At 42.4% G+C, this 18,694-nt stretch overlaps 1 protein-coding gene and 1 pseudogene across 6 annotated transcripts; both read right to left on the bottom strand.

Moving 5' to 3' along the window:
• Positions 1-3,305: 3,305 nt before the first annotated feature.
• On the bottom strand, positions 3,306-18,315 carry CCDC32 (coiled-coil domain containing 32). 6 transcript variants are annotated; one of them, XM_045202041.2, is made up of 6 exons: positions 18,141-18,315; positions 17,093-17,151; positions 16,544-16,799; positions 10,759-10,915; positions 9,752-9,802; positions 3,306-3,985 (listed from the first exon to the last, which is right to left on the bottom strand). In XM_045202041.2, exons 3-6 carry the CDS (start codon positions 16,785-16,787, stop codon positions 3,847-3,849), a joined length of 591 nt encoding a protein of 196 aa, XP_045057976.2. In that variant the 5' UTR covers positions 16,788-16,799; positions 17,093-17,151; positions 18,141-18,315; the 3' UTR covers positions 3,306-3,846. The 6 variants fall into 6 exon arrangements, with proteins under 6 accessions (XP_045057976.2, XP_045057975.2, XP_045057977.2 ...); XM_045202040.2 differs by lacking the exon at positions 17,093-17,151; XM_045202042.2 differs by lacking the exon at positions 17,093-17,151 and having other exon boundaries at positions 9,705-9,802.
• Positions 14,710-16,518, bottom strand: LOC112311836 (MICOS complex subunit MIC27 pseudogene; annotated as a pseudogene).
• Positions 18,316-18,694: the final 379 nt, after the last annotated feature.

The raw sequence follows: 18,694 nt of genomic DNA on the forward strand, positions 1-18,694 counted from the left end.
GAGAGAAAGCAAGAAATTAAAAACATATTTGAAAAAATGGCAGAAAACTTCCCTAACTTGGTGAAGGGAAATAGATATACTGGTCCACGAAGCACACAGAGTCCCAAACAAGATGAACCCAAAGAGGCCCACATCAAGACACATCAAAATTAAAATGTCAAAGGTTAAAGACAAAGAGACTCTTAAAGGAAGCAAGAGAAAAGCAGTTAGTTACCTACAAGGGAGTTCCCATAAGACTGTCAACTGATTTCTCAACAGAAACTTTGTTGGCCAGAGGGATTGGCAAGAAATATTCAAAGTCATGAAAAGTAAGAATTTACAACCAAGATTATTCTATCCAGCAAAGCTATTATTTAGAATCTAAGAACAAATAAAGAGCTTCCAGACAAGAAAAAGCTAAAGGAGTTCATCACCACCAAGCCAGTATTACATGAAATGTTAAAGGGTCTTCTTTAAGAAGAAAAAAAGAGAAGATAAAAAATATGAACAGAAAGAAAAAAAGATTAAAAAACGAACAATAAAATGGCAATAGTACATATCTGTCAACAATCAAATTGTAGCCCTGACTGGTGTGGCTCAGTTGGTTGGGCATCAGTCCGCAAAATGAAAGGTTGCTGGTTCACTTCCCAGTCAGGGCATACGCCTGGATTGCAGGTTTGGTCCCTGGTCAGGCACGTAGGAGAAGCAACCGAACAATGTTACTCTCTCACATTGATATTTCTCTGCCTCTCTTTTCCCTCCCTTCCCCACTCTCTAAAAATAAATTAATTAATTTAAAAAACAATTGAATCTAAAAAACAAAATAAAGAAGCAGAACAGAAACATACTCATAGATACAGAGAAGATTTTGATGGTTGCCAAATGGAGCTGGTGTTGAGGTGATGGGTGAAAAAGGTGAAGGGATTAAGAAGTACAAATTGGTTGTTACGGAATAGTGATGGGGATGTAAAGTACAGCATAAGGAATATAGTCAATACTATTCTCATAACTATGTATGGTGTCATTATGGGTGTGAAATTTATCGGGATGATCACTTAGTAATTTATGTAATGTCTAATCACTGGGGTGTACATCTGAAATTAATAAAATAATGTATGTCAACTATAGTTCAAAAATTAAAAAAATTATTTAAAGTAAAAATTATTTTTTAAATTTTTAAAAAAAATCTATCCATTCAGCTGAAAGGCATCTGATGGCCTTGCAAAAAGAGTAAGGTCTGGCACCTGAGCCCTAGCAGAGATGGCAGCTTGCGAGCTCGGTCTAGGGCCAGATGACCATCAGTGTCTGGCTTCCTCAAAGTGTCTGGGGACCACAGAGGCCCTCTCAATATGAAAGGTGTCCTACCCATAAAAAGCAGTAAGAATAAAGCTAACACTATCAGTCAATGAAAAAAAAGTGGGGGAGGGATATATCTGGAAATTACAACAAAAGTATTCATATAATTAAGTAAGGATATGGAATCACCTGGGTAGTTACCATCCTATCAAACAAGGCAAATACTTGATTTAGGAATGAGCAAAAGGAAGTAAAATTTCAGATATTTCTCATAGCAATATTTTTGCCCATATATCTCCTTGGGCAAGAGAAACAAAGGTAAAAATAAACAAGTGGGACTACATCAAACTAAAAATGAAAAGGCAACCCACAGAATGGGAGAATATATTTGCCAATGATACATCTGGTAAGGGTTTAATTTCCAAAATTTATAAAGAACTTATACAATTCAACACCAGGAAGACAAACAACCCAATTTAAAAATGGGCAAAGGACCTGAATAGAAACTTCCCCAAACAGGACATACAGAGGGCCAATAGTCATATGAAAAACGCTCAATGTCACTAATCACCAGGGAAATGCAAAGTAAAACCACAATGATATCAGCTCACACCTGTCAGAATGACTATCATCAATAAATCAACAAACAACAAGTGCTGATGAGGATGTGGAGAAAGGGGGACCCTCACACACTATTGGTGGGAAAGCAAACTGGTGCAGCCACTGTGGAAAACAGTATGAAGTTTCCTCAAAAAACGAAAAATGGAACTGCCTTTTGACCCTGTGAGTCCACTTCTGGGAATATATCTGAAGAAACCTGAAACTCTAATTTTGAAAGAATATGCATCCCTATGTTCATTGCAGTGTTATTTACAATAACCAAGATTTGGAAGCAGCTCAACTGCCCATCAGTATATGAGTGGATAAAAAAGCTGTGGTATATTTACACAGTGGAATACTACTCAGCCAAAATCTTACCTTTTGTAACAGTATGGATGGACCTAGAGATTATTTTGCTAAGTGAAATCAGCCAGTCACAGAAAGACAAATACCATATGGTCTCACTTATATGTGGGATCTAATGAACAACATAAACTGACAAACAAAATAGAAACAGAGGCATGGATACATAGAACAAACTGATAGCTGTCAGAGTGGAGGAGAGTTGGAGGGCTGGATGAAAGAAGGTAAAGGGGTTGGCTGAAGAGCATACGACTCATATATGTATAACCCGTAGACACAGACAATAGTGTGGTGATGGCCAGAGGGAAGGGGGGTGGGAGGGTAGGGGGAGGTGGGCAAAGGGAGGATAAAAGGGGATGGAAAGGGACTTTGCTTCGGGCGACGGGCGCCCAATGCAGTGTGTAGATGATGTTTTGTTGAGTTGTACATTTGAAGCCTGTATGGCTTTGTGAACCAATGTCACCCCAATAAGTTCAATTTAAAAAAAGGAATGAGCAAATTCTGCAAAGATCTTTATGCCCAACCTGCTCATCATTAGGGACTACGAATCTGTTACCCAGGAAGCAGCTCTGTGGAGCTATGGCCTCAGATGTGTACCCTCAGAGTGCCCAGGTTTGGCTTGTCAGAGGGCACATGTTAAAAACAAGGCTGACAGAAGTTTCCAGGTCTCCTGCATTGGCATGCATTTGTTTTTACCTCCCCACTGCCTGGGAGCATTTCTCTGGGAGGCATCAGGTCAACTGCATCACACATACAGCTGTTCTGATGAGAGAAGTTTTATGTGGACACCACAAACTAAACAAGAACACCACAAAACAAGGAGGGGAGCTATGGGCTCAGCCAAAAAAACTGCTACAAGTAGCAGGCAGGGGACTATTTAAGCAGTGGTGTCAAATACCAAAACCATACTTGCAAATCTAATTTGGAACTTAGCCCTTTTTAAATGCAGGAGGAAGTAAAGGAAGCAACCCCACATGAAATTTTTAAAAAATTACACACCCGCCTTTTCATACTTCTTTTGTCCATTTCCCCACAAGGAACAAATCAGACAAAGGAGAAGCCCAGGCTCTTTTCCTAAAGTCCCCACATTTATTATTGTTAGAGAATCCCTGAATGGGACTTGGATTTAAGGAGGCAGACTTCACTTTCCTTGGCCCCCACTCACTCTGGACCAGCTACCACGGAATGCTTGGGACACAGGCACAAAAATCCAGAAGAGGCAAGGAAAAATATGGCTCACTTAACTTATACATGATACACAAAGGCATCGGTTTCTCCAAACACGCTTATAGCTGGGTCCTTCACTAGATTCTTAGCAGACATCTCACCTGCAGCACCAGAGCTCAAGCAAGCTGTGAGGCATACAGGAAAGCAGTTTGATCCAGGACGCACTGGGTCAGTCACTTCATAAAAGACAGTCACACATGCCAGCCCCAAGCAAGTCCTCAGGGGCCCACAGCTGTTTGCTTTGTTGAGTGGAAGGGTGGGTTTTCTCCCTCCCAAGTTTTCTCTTGGCTGCTGCTGCTGCTGCTGCTGAGCTCTCCACTGTTCCCTCTGGACTCAACAAGCACAAGCACATGTGTGTGAAAGTGTGTAAGTGTGTGTAATTTATTGTTCCTCTGACGCTGGCTCGTCTTCAGCCACTGGCTTCTCAACCTGCGAATCTGGAGGAATCAGATACTGGACCTCCTCTGTACTGATGGCTACTTTATCTGGCTGGAGCCACCTCTTGAAATGTTCCAAGGTGCTAGGAAAGAGCAAGAGAAAAGGGTGACTACATCAGACGTTGAAGATTAATTACTTAATGATTATCTCTGTTACTCAAACACTGCCTTCCCACCCACAACCAATTTCTTCCTACAATTGTTTTTCCCTGCTAATGTGGGGAGAACAGCGATATTCCTCTGACAGCTGTGCATCCTGGCAGCTCCCAGGCATAATATACCCCCTGGTGGGCATTTTGGCTATCAGCAGCATCAGGCCCCCTTCAAAGGCAGAGCCTCTGAAGGCTTGATGAGAACAGCTGAAGAGCTTATGCCTCAGTTCTGACTTTTTTCCCCCTCAAAACTGGAGAGGAGAGAAACTGTCAAGGGAAGGAAACATTCAAATAAATACCAAATTATTAGTGAGGCAGAAACCTGAGCATCTTGAAATCGTATACCTGAGGCCGTCTGAGACAAGTATGCTTAGTTGCCCCAACTGCAGTTTTGTTTGTTTAGTTACCCTACAGCACCTCCCCAAGATGGGAACATCTGGGCGGCATGTTCCCTAAGAAAAGGAAGGGCCACTACGCCAGAAGGCCCTTTTTTTGTTTGGATCTGTGGGGAGGGGAGAAGTGTTCTCCTCCCACTTTCCGTAAGTACACAGGAAGCTCACTAGAGGGCTATTAGACATTCACAGTAAGTTATAAGTGACCAGAAATAATGTTAATTTCATTCTATGTTCCTCAATAGCACATAGTCTTAAGCCATAACCAGCAGATTTAAAACACCTGTCAGTGTATGGGGGACTCAGCTGTGGGGGATTTATGTTGTACTCAGTGGAATTTCTTAGCCCATCACTCCCTTGCCAAAAGCAGACCATGATGAGGGTTGCCTATCTGGCCTTCACGTAGGGGAAAAAGCACAATTCCCCTACAAAATGGCCTCTTTCTGAAACATAAATTTTGAAGTTTGAAAACAAATGCATATCTACTGTTTGCTGGTGCTTGCTCTGAACAACGATAGAAGTGTCCCCACAGATGTAGGCTTGGGGAACAAGTGCCCACAGCTCGGAGACTCAGATGCTACACAGGTGTTTAATCTTCATCTACCACACTTTTCATAGAATTACTTCAATTAGTTCTATACAGAAGGGAAAACCACATTATTTTCGGTATTAATAAATACACAGAAATGTTAACGAGCCTTGGTGCTGATCTGATTTCAGAGAAAAAGAATTCCTGGTTTAGAATTAGGCAAAAGGAAGTTTTATCTTTTCATCTTAAGACTGGAGAAGAGGTAAATATTCAAGGGGAGAGAATATAATACCAAATAATTAGTGAGTCAAGAACCTGTCGTCTTCAAGTCTTTTGTGTTCAGGACAGTTTAAACCTTAATTGGGAGGACTTCCGGCCAAGATAGAGGCGTAGGTAGACACACTGTGCCTCCTCGCACAACCAAAAGAAAGACAACAACAATTGAAAAACAAAAAACAACCAGAACTGACAGAAAATCAAACTGCATGGAAGTCCAAGAACCAAGGAGATAAAGAAGAAACATTCATCCAGACTGGTAGGAGGGCGGAAATGGGCAGTCAGGCGGAGAGGACTTGTGGCAAGGTGGCAGCTGGCCGGCCCAGCGAGGTGGCAGATTGTGGAGTGGGGCGGGCAAAGCTGCAGCTGTCCAGCAAGGCAGCAGCTGGTGGACAGGATGACAGACCCCACAACCCAGGGCTCCAGCTCAGGGAAAATAAAGCCTCAAACCACTGATTGAAAACACCTGTGGGGGATGAGGCAGCAGCAGGAGAAACTCCCAGCCTCACAGGAGAGTTCATTGGAGAGACCCACAGGGGCCTAGAGCATGCACAAGCCCACCCACTCGGGAATCAGCACCAGAGGGGCCCGATTTGATTGTGGGTAGCAGAGGGAGTGACTGAAAACTGGCAGAGAGTGGAGCAAGCACCATTGCTCCCTCTCGGCCCCTCCCCTACATACAGTGTCAGAGCACAGCAACAGCATTACCTCACCCCAGTGAACACCTAAGGCTCTGCCCCTTTATGTAACAGGCTCACCAAGACAAAAAAATGGCCCAAATGAAAGAAAAGATCAAAGCTCCAGAAAAAATACAACTAAGCAACCAAGAGATGGCCAACCTATCAGATGCACAGTTCAAAACACTGGTAATCAGGAAGTTCACAGAATTGGTTGCATTTGGTCACAAATTAGATGAAAAAAATGAAGGCTAAGCTAAGAGAAATAAAGGAAATTGTACAGGGAACCAATAGTGATGGGAAGGAATCTGGGACTCAAATCAACCATGTGGACCAGAAGGAAGAAACATCCATCCAGAACAGAATGAAGAAACAAGAATTCCAAAAAATGAGGAGAGGCTTAGGAACCTCCAGGACATCTTTAAATGTTCCAACATCTGAATTATAGGGGCACCAGAAGGAGAAGAGGAAGAACAAAAAATTGAAAACTTACTTGAACAAATAATGAAGGAGAACTTCCCTAATCTGGCAACGGAAATAGACTTCCAGGAAGTCCAGGAAGCTCAGAGAGTCCCAAGGAAGCTAGACCCAAGGAGGAACACACTAAGGCACATCATCATTAAGTTACCCAAGATTAAGAAGGAGAGAATCTTAGAAGCAGCAAGAGAAAAGGACACGGTTACCTCCAAAGGAGTGCCCATAAGACTGTCAACTGATTTCTCAAAAGAGACCTTACAGGCAAGAAGGGGCTGGCAAGAAGTATTCCAAGTCATGAAAGGCAAGGACCTACATCCAAGATTGCTCTATCCAGCAAAGCTATCATTTAGAATGGAAGGGCAGATAAAGTGCTTCTCAGATAAGGTCAAGTTCAAGGAGTTCATCATCAGCAAACCCTTATTCTATCAAATGTTGAAGGGATTTATCTAAGAAAAAGAAGATCAAAACTATGAACAGTAAAAATGACAGCAAACTCACAGTTATTAACAACCATACCCAAAACAAAAACAAAAGCAAACCAAGCAAACAACTAGAACAGGAACAGAACCACAGAAATGGAGATCACATGGAGGGTTATCCACAGGGGAGTGGGAGGGGGAGCGGGGGAGAGGTACAGAGAATAAGTAGCATAAATGGTAGGTAGAAAATAGACAGGGAGAGGGTAAGGATAGTATAGGAAATGTAGAAGCCAAAGAACTTATATGTATGACCCATGGACATGAACTACAGGGGGGGAATGTGGGAGGGAGGGGGTGTGCAGGATGGAGTGGAGTGAAGGAGGGGAAATGGGACAACTGTAATAGCATAATCAATAAATATATTTTTGAAAAAAGCTCAATTGGGTTGAGCTTTTAAATACAGAAAAGAGCAAAATTTATATTATTTTCTGAACCCTGAGAGGGTAGCTACCCTGACCTTAGATGCCACACTGATTTCCAAAGGATCTCAGAAAATGCTGATTAAAGAGAACCAAGATGGCGGCGTAGGTAGACACACTGAGCCTCCTCGCACAACCAGAACTGACAGAAAATCGAACGGCAAGGAAGTCCGACACCAAGGAAATAAAAAATAAACATTCATCCAGACAGGTAGGAGGGGCGGAAATGGGCACCGGGGCGGAGAGGACTCATGTGGCCGTGGCGGGACTGAGACTGGCGGAGTGTGGGACGAACGGGGCAGGCAGTCCGACCACTAGCAGACCCTGCGGCCCCACACTCACGCATAGATAAACCGGGACGAATGGCGGGGAGCAAAGCAGACCGCGTAACCCAGGGCTCCAGCTCGGGGGAAATAAAGCCTCAGACCTCTGATTGAAAATGCCCGTGGGGGTTGGGGCAGCAGCAGGAGAGACTCCCAGCCTCACAGGAGAGGTCATTGGAGAGACCCACAGGGGCCTAGAGTGTGCAAAAGACCACCCACTCGGGAACCAGCACGAGAGGGGCCCAGTTTGATTGTGGGTAGCGGAGTGAAAGATTGAAATCTGGAGGAGAGTGAAGCAGGCGCCATTGCTCCCTCTCGGCCCCTGCCCCACATACAACGTCACAGTGCAGCAACCAGCGTTACCCCCATCCAGGGAACACCTAAGGCTCCGCCCCTTAAAGTAACAGACACGCCAAGACAAAAAAGAAAAAAAAAAAAAAAGGCCCAAATGACAGAACACTTCAAAGCTCCAGAAAAAATACAACTAAGCAAGGAAGAGATAGCCAACCTATCGGATGCACAGTTCAAAACACTGGTTATCAAGATGCTCACAGAATTGGTTGAATCTGTTCGAAAAGTAGATGAAAAAATGAAGCCTATGCTAAGAGAAACAAAGGAAAATGTACAGGGAACCAATAGTGATGCGAAGGAAACTGGGACTCAAATCAACGGTGTGGACCAGAAGGAAGAAAGAAACATCCAACCAGAAAAAAAAATGAAGAAACAAGAATTCGGAAAAATGAGGAGAGGCTTAGGAACCTCCAGGACATCTTGAAACGTTCCAACATCCGAAATATAGGGGTGCCAGAAGGAGAAGAGAAAAAACAAGAAATTGAAAACTTATTTGAACAAATAATGAAGGAGAACTTCCCTAATCTGGCAAAGGAAATAGACTTCCAGGAAGTCCAGGAAGCTCAGAGAGTCCCAAGGAAGCTGGACCCAAGGAGGAACACACCAAGGCACATCATCATTAAGTTACCCAAGATTAAACGCAAGGACCTACATCCAAGATTACTGTATCCAGCAAAGCTATCATTTAGAATGGAAGGGAAGAGAAAGTGCTTCTCAGATAAGGTCAAGTTAAAGAAGTTCATCATCACCAAGCCCTTATTATAGGAAATGTTAAAGGGAGTTACCTAAGAAAAAGAAGATAAAAACTATGAACAGTAAAAATGACAGCAAACTCACAGTTATTAACAACCACACCTAAAACAAAAACAAGAGCAAACTAGGCAAACAACTAGAACAGGAACAGAACCATAGAGATGGAGATCACATGGAGGGTTATCCACAGGGGAGTGGGAGGGGGAGAGTGGGGGAAAGGTACAGAGAATAAGTAGCATAGATGATAGGTGGAAAATAGACAGGGGGAGGGTAAGAATAGAGTAGGAAATGTAGAAGCCAATGAACTTGTAAGTATGACCCAAGGACATGAACTGTAGGGGGGGAATGTGGGAGGGAGGGGGTGGGCAGGATGGAGTGGAGTGAGGGGGGGGGAAATGGGACAACTGTAGTAGCATAATCAATAAATATATTAAAAAAATCATTACATTTTACACCTTAAAGTTAAAAAGAAAAGAAAAGAAAAGAAAATGCTGATTAAGTATTTAAGATAATGTAAGTGAAGGTACGTTGCAAATTACAAAGTAAAATGTAACTGTGAAGTTTTATTTGCACATTGTCCACAATTTCAGCAGCCATATCTTCGTCTGACACTATGGGACTCTCAAAATCAATGTTAATGATATGTTGTAAACTTAGGTTAAGTCATATTCCCTTAAGACCTTTTGTTAAAAATCAGGTTTTTACTCCCCTCACTGTTCTTTATTTTGAACAACTTGTTAGTGAACTTTAAAATTCTGTTAGGAAGAATCATATTAATAATAGCTAACATTTTTATAGTACTTTCCATGTGCAGGCACTGTCCTAAGCACTTTACACATAGTAATTCATTCAACCCTCACAATAACCTTATGAGGTTTCTGCCGCTTTACAGAGGAGGAAATTGAGGCACATACAATTTACTTACCCAAGAACATAGAACCACTAAGTGGCAGAGCCACTTCCCAAAACACTACCTTGCTTTGCGGTAGAAAGCCCTCTCTCCTTTCTGCATCTTGCCCACCTGTAGGTACTGTTCAAGTTCTGTCTCCTTCCCTGGTGCAAACAACAGAGCCTACAGGGAAATCAATAGTCTCTCAACTCCCACAGAAGTGTTCTATCACTTCTACTCACCTGGCTCTTCTCTTATGCTGCCTCATATTGTTAGTCTTTATGTGTATTTGTCATCTCTCCCCAGCTAGTTCCAAGGACAAAACAAGAGGGTATTAATCTTCCTTACATGTCCCCTCTACCCCAGCCCCATGACACCAAGCACAGTGCCTTCAGTTAGTAGATGCTTAAGAAATTCATTCATTTAGTGTACACAAATGTGAGTGGCTACAATATGACAGAAACTCTGTGTGGCAATGGAGATTCAGAGGTAAGACGACAATTCCAGTTGTTGATTCAATACTATTGTACTTTCTCAAGTGCATGATGTACTTATACTTAAAAATATCTGGCCCTTGCCCTGGCTGGTGTGGCTCAGTGGATTAAGCACTGGCCTGTGAACCAAAGGGTAACTGGTTTGAATCCCAGTCAGGGCACATGCCTGTGTTGTAATAAATAAAATCTTTAAAAAATATATCTGGCCCTGGCCTAGGTAGCTCAGTAGGTTAGAGAGTCTTGATATGCCAAGGTTGCGGGTTCAACCCCTGGTCAGGGCACATACAAGAATCAAACAATGAACCCACAAATAAGTGGAAAAACAAATTGATGTATCTCTCTCCCTCTCTATCTAAAATCAATATTTTAAAAAATGAACACAGTGGTTTATTTTCAACTATATCCAATCTGTGATCAAGATGTTAGATGGAGTATTTGCTTTTTGGCAAAATGCCCTTTCTCAAAAATCTGCTGTTGTACTAAGAACAAATAGAGCAAATTGACAAAGGATGATTTTAGCTCAGAAAAGCTGATGTTGATATCAACCAATATCTTAACTCAGATGTCGCTCTCCCCGAATTCTTTAGAGAAAAATGCCCACAGTAAAACAGACTGTTCCCTGGAACTGGACTGGGAATGAATTACCTCTCATCAGAATCAAGTCCATCCACAAAGAACTCTGATGCTAACTTTTCCTGGAGGAACCGATCCCAGCATTCCTTCTTGGCTTGGGCCAGGGTTCGAAGCATGTCCTTAGAAGTCACTTCCTGGTTTGAACCTTTGATTCTTCTCAGTTTCTTCTCTAAAGAAGGAAGAAATGGAGCTTAACAAGGAAACTGAATATGAAATGAAACTAAATTTAAAATGTGAATGCCAACTTAAACATTCTCTGAGTACATCCATACTCCGTACAAAAGAGCTAATTCTTTAAGGACGACAGATAAAGAAAAATGTGCATTTTTCTTTTTCCAGCACAATGTCTTCACTCTACATTGTATCAAATAAATGTTTAACCCCAGAAAAGGGAAAAGCCATACATTCTCATAAATAAATTGATGGTATGTTTCCTTTGAAATCACAGAAGCCCAGCAGGTATCTCTCTAAGGAATGCTTGTTTTCTCTGGCTTGACATGCGTATACTATCATCTTTCTTCAACTCCTTGAAAATAGTCTCTCTGAGGAGTATGTGGTTTTTCTTTTTGCTACGATGACATGAAGTGGTTTCCAAACCTCATGAGAATTAGAGAAAATGATGAGAGATCCAATGGTTCATTAGACACTAAAATTGACTTGATAAGAACTCAATAATAAGAAACTTTTAAGTTTTCTATGTGTGATTAAATTCCTGGTTGAAGAGAGGGAATCTCCCAACGCTTTTTCAAGTTGCTCAACTTGTGGGAGCCTAATAAAAACAAACATCTTGTAATCCCTTTGAGAGTGATCCATATGGCTTCCTGATGATAGATGTTTAATTACTCTTATTTGCATTTTAAGTATACTTGTTGAACAGATATACCCTTTTGAAGAATACAAGAAAAGGTCTCATCATGTACCTTCTGCCTTCACCTATAATAGATGGGTAAATGATAGCTTTGTGGGGGCTGGGCAAGTAGACATCAAGCCTAGAACCAATAGAAACTTTATGATTTGCAATCCTGTTGTCATTTCTAAGCAAGCTACATCAGCTAGTGGCCACCGATCAAAACGAGAAATACCTTTTGTAGCTGAAGTTACCACCAAGAGCCCACCCACGTAAAACACCTACAGTTGACAAATGTAAAATATTTGAGGAATTTTTTCCTCCTTGAGAATATGAAAAGGATTATGCCTCTCTCATGTTAAACTGGCTAAGTTTTTAGGTGTTGATCTTAGTGAATTCTCTTTGATATAGTTTATTTGGCAATTAAAACAATCTTTTTTAAAAAATATATTTATTGATTATGCTATTACAATTGTCCCATTTCCCCCCCTTCACTCCACTCCATCCTGCACACCCCCTCCCTCCCACATTCCCCCCCTATAGTTCATGTCCATGGGTCATACTTATAAGTTCTTTGGCTTCTACATTTCCTATACTATTCTGACCCTCCCCATCTATTTTCTACCTACCATTTATGCTACTTATTCTCTATACCTTTTCCCCCTCTCTCCCCCTCTCACTCCCCTATTGATAACCCTCCATGAGATCTCCATTTCTGTGGTTCTGTTCCTGTTCTAGTTGTTTGCTTAGTTTGCTTTCGTTTTTGTTTTAGGTGTGGTTGTTAATAGCTGTGAGTTTGCTGTCATTTTTACTGTTCATAGTTTTTATCTTCTTTTTCTTAGATAAATCCCTTCAACATTTCATATAATAAGGGCTTGGTGAGGATGAACTCCTTGAACTTGACCTTATCTGAGAAGCACTTTATCTGCCCTTCCATTCTAAATGAAAGCTTTGCTGGATAGAGCAATCTTGGATGTAGGTCCTTGCCTTTCATGACTTGGAATACTTCTTTCCAGCCCCTTCTTGCCTGTAAGGTCTCTTTGGAGAAATCAGCTGACAGTCTTATGGGCACTCCTTTGGAGGTAACCGTGTCCTTTTCTCTTGCTGCTTCTAAGATTCTCTCCTTCTTAATCTTGGGTAACTTAATGATGATGTGCCTTGGTGTGTTCCTCCTTGGGTCCAGCTTCCTTGGGACTCTGAGCTTCCTGGACTTCCTGGAAGTCTATTTCCTTTGCCAGATTGGGGAAGTTCTCCTTCATTATTTGTTCAAATAAGTTTTCAGTTGTTTGCTCTTCCTCTTCCCCTACTTGTATCCCTATAATTTGGATATTGGAACGTTTCAAGATGTCCTGGAGGTTCCTCAGCCTCTCCTCATTTTTCTGAATTCTTGTTTCTTCATTCTGTTCTGGTTGGATGTTTCTTCCTTCTGGCCCACACCATTGATTTGGGTTCCAGATTCCTTCCCATCACTATTGGTTCCCTGTACAATTTCCTTTGTTTCTCTTAGCTTAGCCTTCATTTTTTTCATCTAATTTGTGACCAAATGCAACCAATTCTGTGAACTTCCTGATTACCAGTGTTTTGAACTGTGCATCTGATAGGTTGGCCATCTCTTGGTTGCTTAGTTGTATTTTTTCTGGAGCTTTGATCTGTTCTTTCATTTGGGCCATTTTTTTGTCTTGGTGAGCCTGTTACATAAAGGGGCAGAGCCTTAGGTGTTCACTGGGGTGAGGTAATGCTGTTGCTGTGCTCTGACACTGTATGTAGGGGAGGGGCCGAGAGGGAGCAATGGTGCTTGCTCCACTCTCTGCCAGTTTTCAGTCACTCCCTCTGCTACCCACAATCAAATCGGGCCCCTCTGGTGCTGATTCCCGAGTGGGTGGGCTTGTGCATGCTCTAGGCCCCTGTGGGTCTCTCCAACGAACTCTCCTGTGAGGCTGGGAGTTTCTCCTGCTGCTGCCTCATCCCCCCATTGACTGTTTTCAATCAGTGGTTTGAAGTTTTATTTTCCCACGCTGGAGCCCTAGGTTGCGCGGTCTGCTTTGCTCCCCCGCCGTTCCTCCTGGTAATCTATGCACAAATGTGGGGTCACCTTGTGGGGTCTGCTAGCTGCAGCCTGGCCTGCCCCATTCCACAATCCTCCACCTCGCTGGGTCCGCCAGCCGCTGTGTTGCCACGAGTCCTCTCCACCCAGCTGCCCATCTCCGCCCCTCCTACCGGTCTGGATGAATGTTTCCTCTTTATCTCCTTGGTTGTCAGATTTCCATACAGTTCAATTTTCTGTCAGATGTGATTGTTTTTTGTTTTTAAATTGTTGTTGTCCTTCTTTTGGTTGTGCGAGGAGGCACAGTGTGTCTACCTACGCCTCCATCTTGGTGGCTGGAAGCCAATAAAAACAATCTTTATATTGCCGGGCCTTGGCTGTCAAGGTGGAAGGCACTCTTTTGTGCTGGAAAAGGTCTTCCCCTTTCTGAGTGTGCTGAGTCCCTGATCAAGGGGGATCTCAGCCGGGCAGGCAGAGACTCTGCCGTTACATACTCCAGACCTGCCTGCCGTTGTCTCTCAGATTCTGCCATAGGATCCAGGAATGGTTCTCACTTTCCTCAGAGAAGGAAATTTTAATCATCTTCTTAACTGACTTTAGAAAATATCAGGGGAGTTTTGACTTTCCAAACCAATCAAAATCATCACCAAATCCATGAAAGTTTCTCTTTTTTTGTTAATAAAATATGGATATTTTATTCTAGCTCTGGGAAATAGAAAAGGGTGGGGAGGTAGTATTTATATACATACATATGTGTGGGGTTTTTTTTTCAGATTTTAGTCCATAAGTGTTCACATATTTAATCTATTTTTGTTTTTTAATAAACACCCTTTAAAGCCATCAAATGCATTCTAACACTACTACTTCTTGCCTCTTCACCAATCATTTAATATTGTTTGCATTGTATTTGCTGTGTGAGTTTTAATCACTTATGTGATTGGTCAAACTATACATTAGAAGATTTAAGGGGTAAGCTTGCATTAAGTTATACTCAATGTGTCAAAGTTACCCATTACATGATTTTTTCATTATTTGGAACTTCACACATCTTGTGTCCTCTACATAGAACGTTTCAGCTTCTAGTGCTGTACATATCTACACCTTCTGGATGGGGCTATCCATGATCCATGAGCTCGGGTCAGGCATAAACTCTGTAGCACCTGAGGTGGATTCCAATTTGGTCTTCACTTCAGAGCTGAGTTTTGTTGGCAAAGCCTCTGACTGTTTCAGGTCATGAGTTGTTTTTGCAGCTACTTCTATTTCAGAAGAGCTTCCGAGCTTAGTTATTTCTTTAGGTTCAAGGAGTACTTTTTTCCTGTTGTTTTTTTGTCCATAATAATTTCACTGCTTCATAATTTGCTGGCTTGTAGCATATGCCTTTTCCCCGTTACCTTTGCAATTATTATGTACTGAATTGGATAACAAATAGTTGCTCCGGAAGTGGCCAGTCCCAGTGGAGAACCAATTTTCTTAACTCTAGAACCTTTTCTTGCTGAAACCAAGCCTACCAATCCTGAAACTGTAATCACTCCAATTTTTGGAAGAAAATCTCATGGTGGGTTCTTCAGATAAACATATGTACCAGCCAATATAATGACCAACTGTAGCGTGGATGGAGACAAAGACCATTTCTAAGTTACTAGGCTGATCTGCAACATAATTTAGCCTGGAAGGGGGGTGCTATGTATCAGGGGAGCTGCTCTAGTTTCACTAGCTTTTTGGATTCCTCTTCTGTGGCCGCACGCACACTTATAGACACAAACATCACACCTGAAGGTACAGTTGTCAGCCTTCCCAACCTTACGGCTCCCATGTCTCTGACCCATGAAAGTTTCCTATAACTCCTGGGCACAGAGTACCAACACGCCAAAGGACCTGATTCTTCAGCTTTTTCAGAGTGTTGCTTCTTCTTACCATCATCAAACAGATGTTCTGACTATCACAAAGCAGAAATGTCAAGCTCCTCGGCCTTGCTACAAATATTACTATTGTATCTTTGGCAAATCTCACATTGCACCCTCATCTATCTCATTACCCGCCATTCCCCCTATGTTTTTCTCGTATCTCTTTCCTCCAGTACACCATTAACAAAATTCCTTTTGTTTTTCCAAGATATTTCTTAGCATTCATGTAAACTCTACTCTGATACTTCCTTCCTCAAAAGCTTCTTCTTCCTGAATTGTCTTTCCTCCCTCAAAAAATTATTCCCAAGTTTGGTTTTGTAAAACATGCATGAGTGTTTAATAATAAACATGTACCACAATTTTAAAGCATGGCAATTGCTGCCTTTAACTAATATTTCTCTTTCCCCTAGTAAGGGACAACCTCAATCTCTTTCCTGTGTTTTCCTGCGTTAGTTTCTCTAAACACTTACACTTAAGGTTACAGGACAGGACAGTGAAAATGTGTTCAGGAAATAATAAAACATAAAATGGCTAACAAGATGCAGAATAAATTTTATGTCAACATGCTCCCATTCCAACCATCGATCTATTTAATATAAGTTTTTCAAACTATAGCATCAGAAACCTACATGTAGCTCTGGGGCCATGACCTCTTCTTTCAGGATGGCAAAAGCTTTGATACTTAGGAGTTATTTGAATATATGAGCCACCAATAGTAGGCAGAGGGTCTACAGAATGCCAAGAAATAAAGCAGAATTTAGATAAAACAGAGGCAAGAAATAATAAAGACTGTATTAAGGGATGGACAAGGAAAAGGGGGTCCTTCCCACAACCAACCTGAAACACCCCCTAGACTTATACCTGACAGATACATGTGGTGAGGACAAAAATACGTATTTTTTAAGAACAGAAAACCAGGTTTGATGTAAAAGAATTTCAACAAGCCTCCTTAAAGCCATCAGTTTACAATTAAAAAAAAAAAAAAAAAGCCATCTAACTTACCTAGAGATGCTAAATACACTTCTGAATCCTGCAAGGGAGCCCAGGGCTTTGTGGCTGGCTGGGTAGCAAAGGCTGGGGCCTCCCTCTGGCTTGTGCCTGCAGGGTAAGAATCTATAAAGGAGTCTGAGAAGGCATTTTTGGCACCATCCTCTTGGTCAGGATTTGGCAGGCAGGAACAGATTTCAGCCCAAAGATCTGGGCCAGATTTTGTGGCTGTAGAGTCAATGCTCTCAAACATTTTCATTTGGGATTTGAGCTGAAAAACAAAAGCTTAAGTGAGCAAGGACAGGCGTTAAGGATACAGTCTAAGTATGTAGTATTCAGACATGTTTACTCATTGAAGGTGATATGCTTTTAAGAAGTTTCTCTTAACAAAATTTAAAATGTCTTCTATTAGGTTTCTGTATTACAGATAAAAAGATGACAAAAAGGTAATTGGGTTCCTCCTCTGGCTCTGCATTCAAGTTGTTTTCATAAGGAAGTTTGTCTTCAAAATGGAATTTCTATAAGCCAGATACAAAAGGACAAATATTGAATGATTCCACTTACGTGAGGTGCCTTGTGCAGTCAAACTCAGAGACAGAAAATTGGACAGTGGTTGCCAAGGGCTGTGGAGACAGCAGAAGGGGGCGGGTATTGTTTAATGGCTACAGAGTTTCAGTTTTGGAAGTTCCAGCCATGGACTGCAGTGATGGTTGCAGGACAATGTGAATGCCACTCAATTATACATTTAAAAATGGTTAAAATGGTAAAATTTATGTTTGTATGTTTGTACATTTCCAGTGAAGACAGTCATCCTGCACTGTTCTCCAAAAACCTCCCAAAAGCAACCACTTTGTCCTCAGCCAATTAAATTCTGTTTTCAATAGGGCACAGAGTAAAGGTCTTGCCCAGTCCCATGTACATAAGGATAATAATAAAAGTGCTGCTTGCTGAAAAGTGTCTCTCAGAGAGCACCGTCATATGCAAAGGCCCCTGTGCTCATTACATGTAGAAGCTGGCCTGTGTGCCTCGTGTTCTTATTTTAATAGAGACACTGAAAGATAGACATTTTCATCACTTTGCAGGTGAAGAATCTGTAGGATCTGAGGATCAGAAGGGTAACTTGTCAATGGTAGGTACATTATTGCTATATAGTGAACCCTTGATTGGAAACCAGACCTGTGCCACTCCAAAATCAATGTTTTTACCCAATACCGTTCTGCCTGATTGGGAATATACTGAAAGTAGCCCCCCAAAAGGTAGGTGGTAAGGGCTACGCACAGCGCCTGGGGGCTTACATAACTATCTAGTCTTACAGGATGGGTTGACACCTCACGGGGTGGGCCTTTGAGATACGAAGGCTGCCTGCAGAAAGGTTTATATAATTCCAGGAAAACCCGAAACAGCACAAGGGCCCGGAAGTAAAACGGACAGATATGTCACGGTGGCCCTCAAAGAACTGATGCCAGGGACCATAAAGAACCCCACCCCATCCCAAACTCGTTTAAACACACCCAAACCAAAAATTTGCTCACATCGCAGCCCCGGTACCCATTCCCCCCAGGAAGTCCACAGCGCAGGGAACTCCGGTGTCCAGAACCGGAGCCTCAGTCACCTGGTCTCAAGGACTGGCTGGGCAGGATAAATCAGAGTCCGAGGTCTTTCTGTGGCATTCCAGGATGGGGCCCGAGCCCAGGATACGAGACGCTGGGGCTCCCGCCCCTCCTCACCGACCGCAACTGCCTGCCGAGCTTCCAGCAAAACCTCAGCGCAGGGCAGCTCAGCTCCCGGCTGCGTAGATAGGTAGGTGGAGCCTCCGAGTGACGGATCCTGGAAGTCCTCCAACCACCAGCCCAGCTGGCGATGTTCTGTGCCTCCATAGGCCGGGTGGATGAGGAAGTGAGGAGAGGAGTGCAAAGAACGGGTGGGCGGGTCTGTTGTTGCCGGGGAAACGGTGGAGTCTAGCGCCCCGGACCTCCACTTTCCCCTGGAGCTAGGTTGATTGAACTTATTTCTTCATTTTTTTTAATTTTATTTATGATTTTTAGAGAGAAAGAGGAAGGGGGGAGAGAGAAATATAGATTTATCCTCCACTTATTTATGCATTCACTGGTTGCTGCTTGTAAGTGCCCTGACTGGAGATCCAGTCCTCACCCTTGGCATTTTAGG

Source organism: Desmodus rotundus, chromosome 7 (genome assembly GCF_022682495.2).
Source record: "Desmodus rotundus isolate HL8 chromosome 7, HLdesRot8A.1, whole genome shotgun sequence".
Lineage (NCBI taxonomy): Eukaryota > Metazoa > Chordata > Mammalia > Chiroptera > Phyllostomidae > Desmodus > Desmodus rotundus.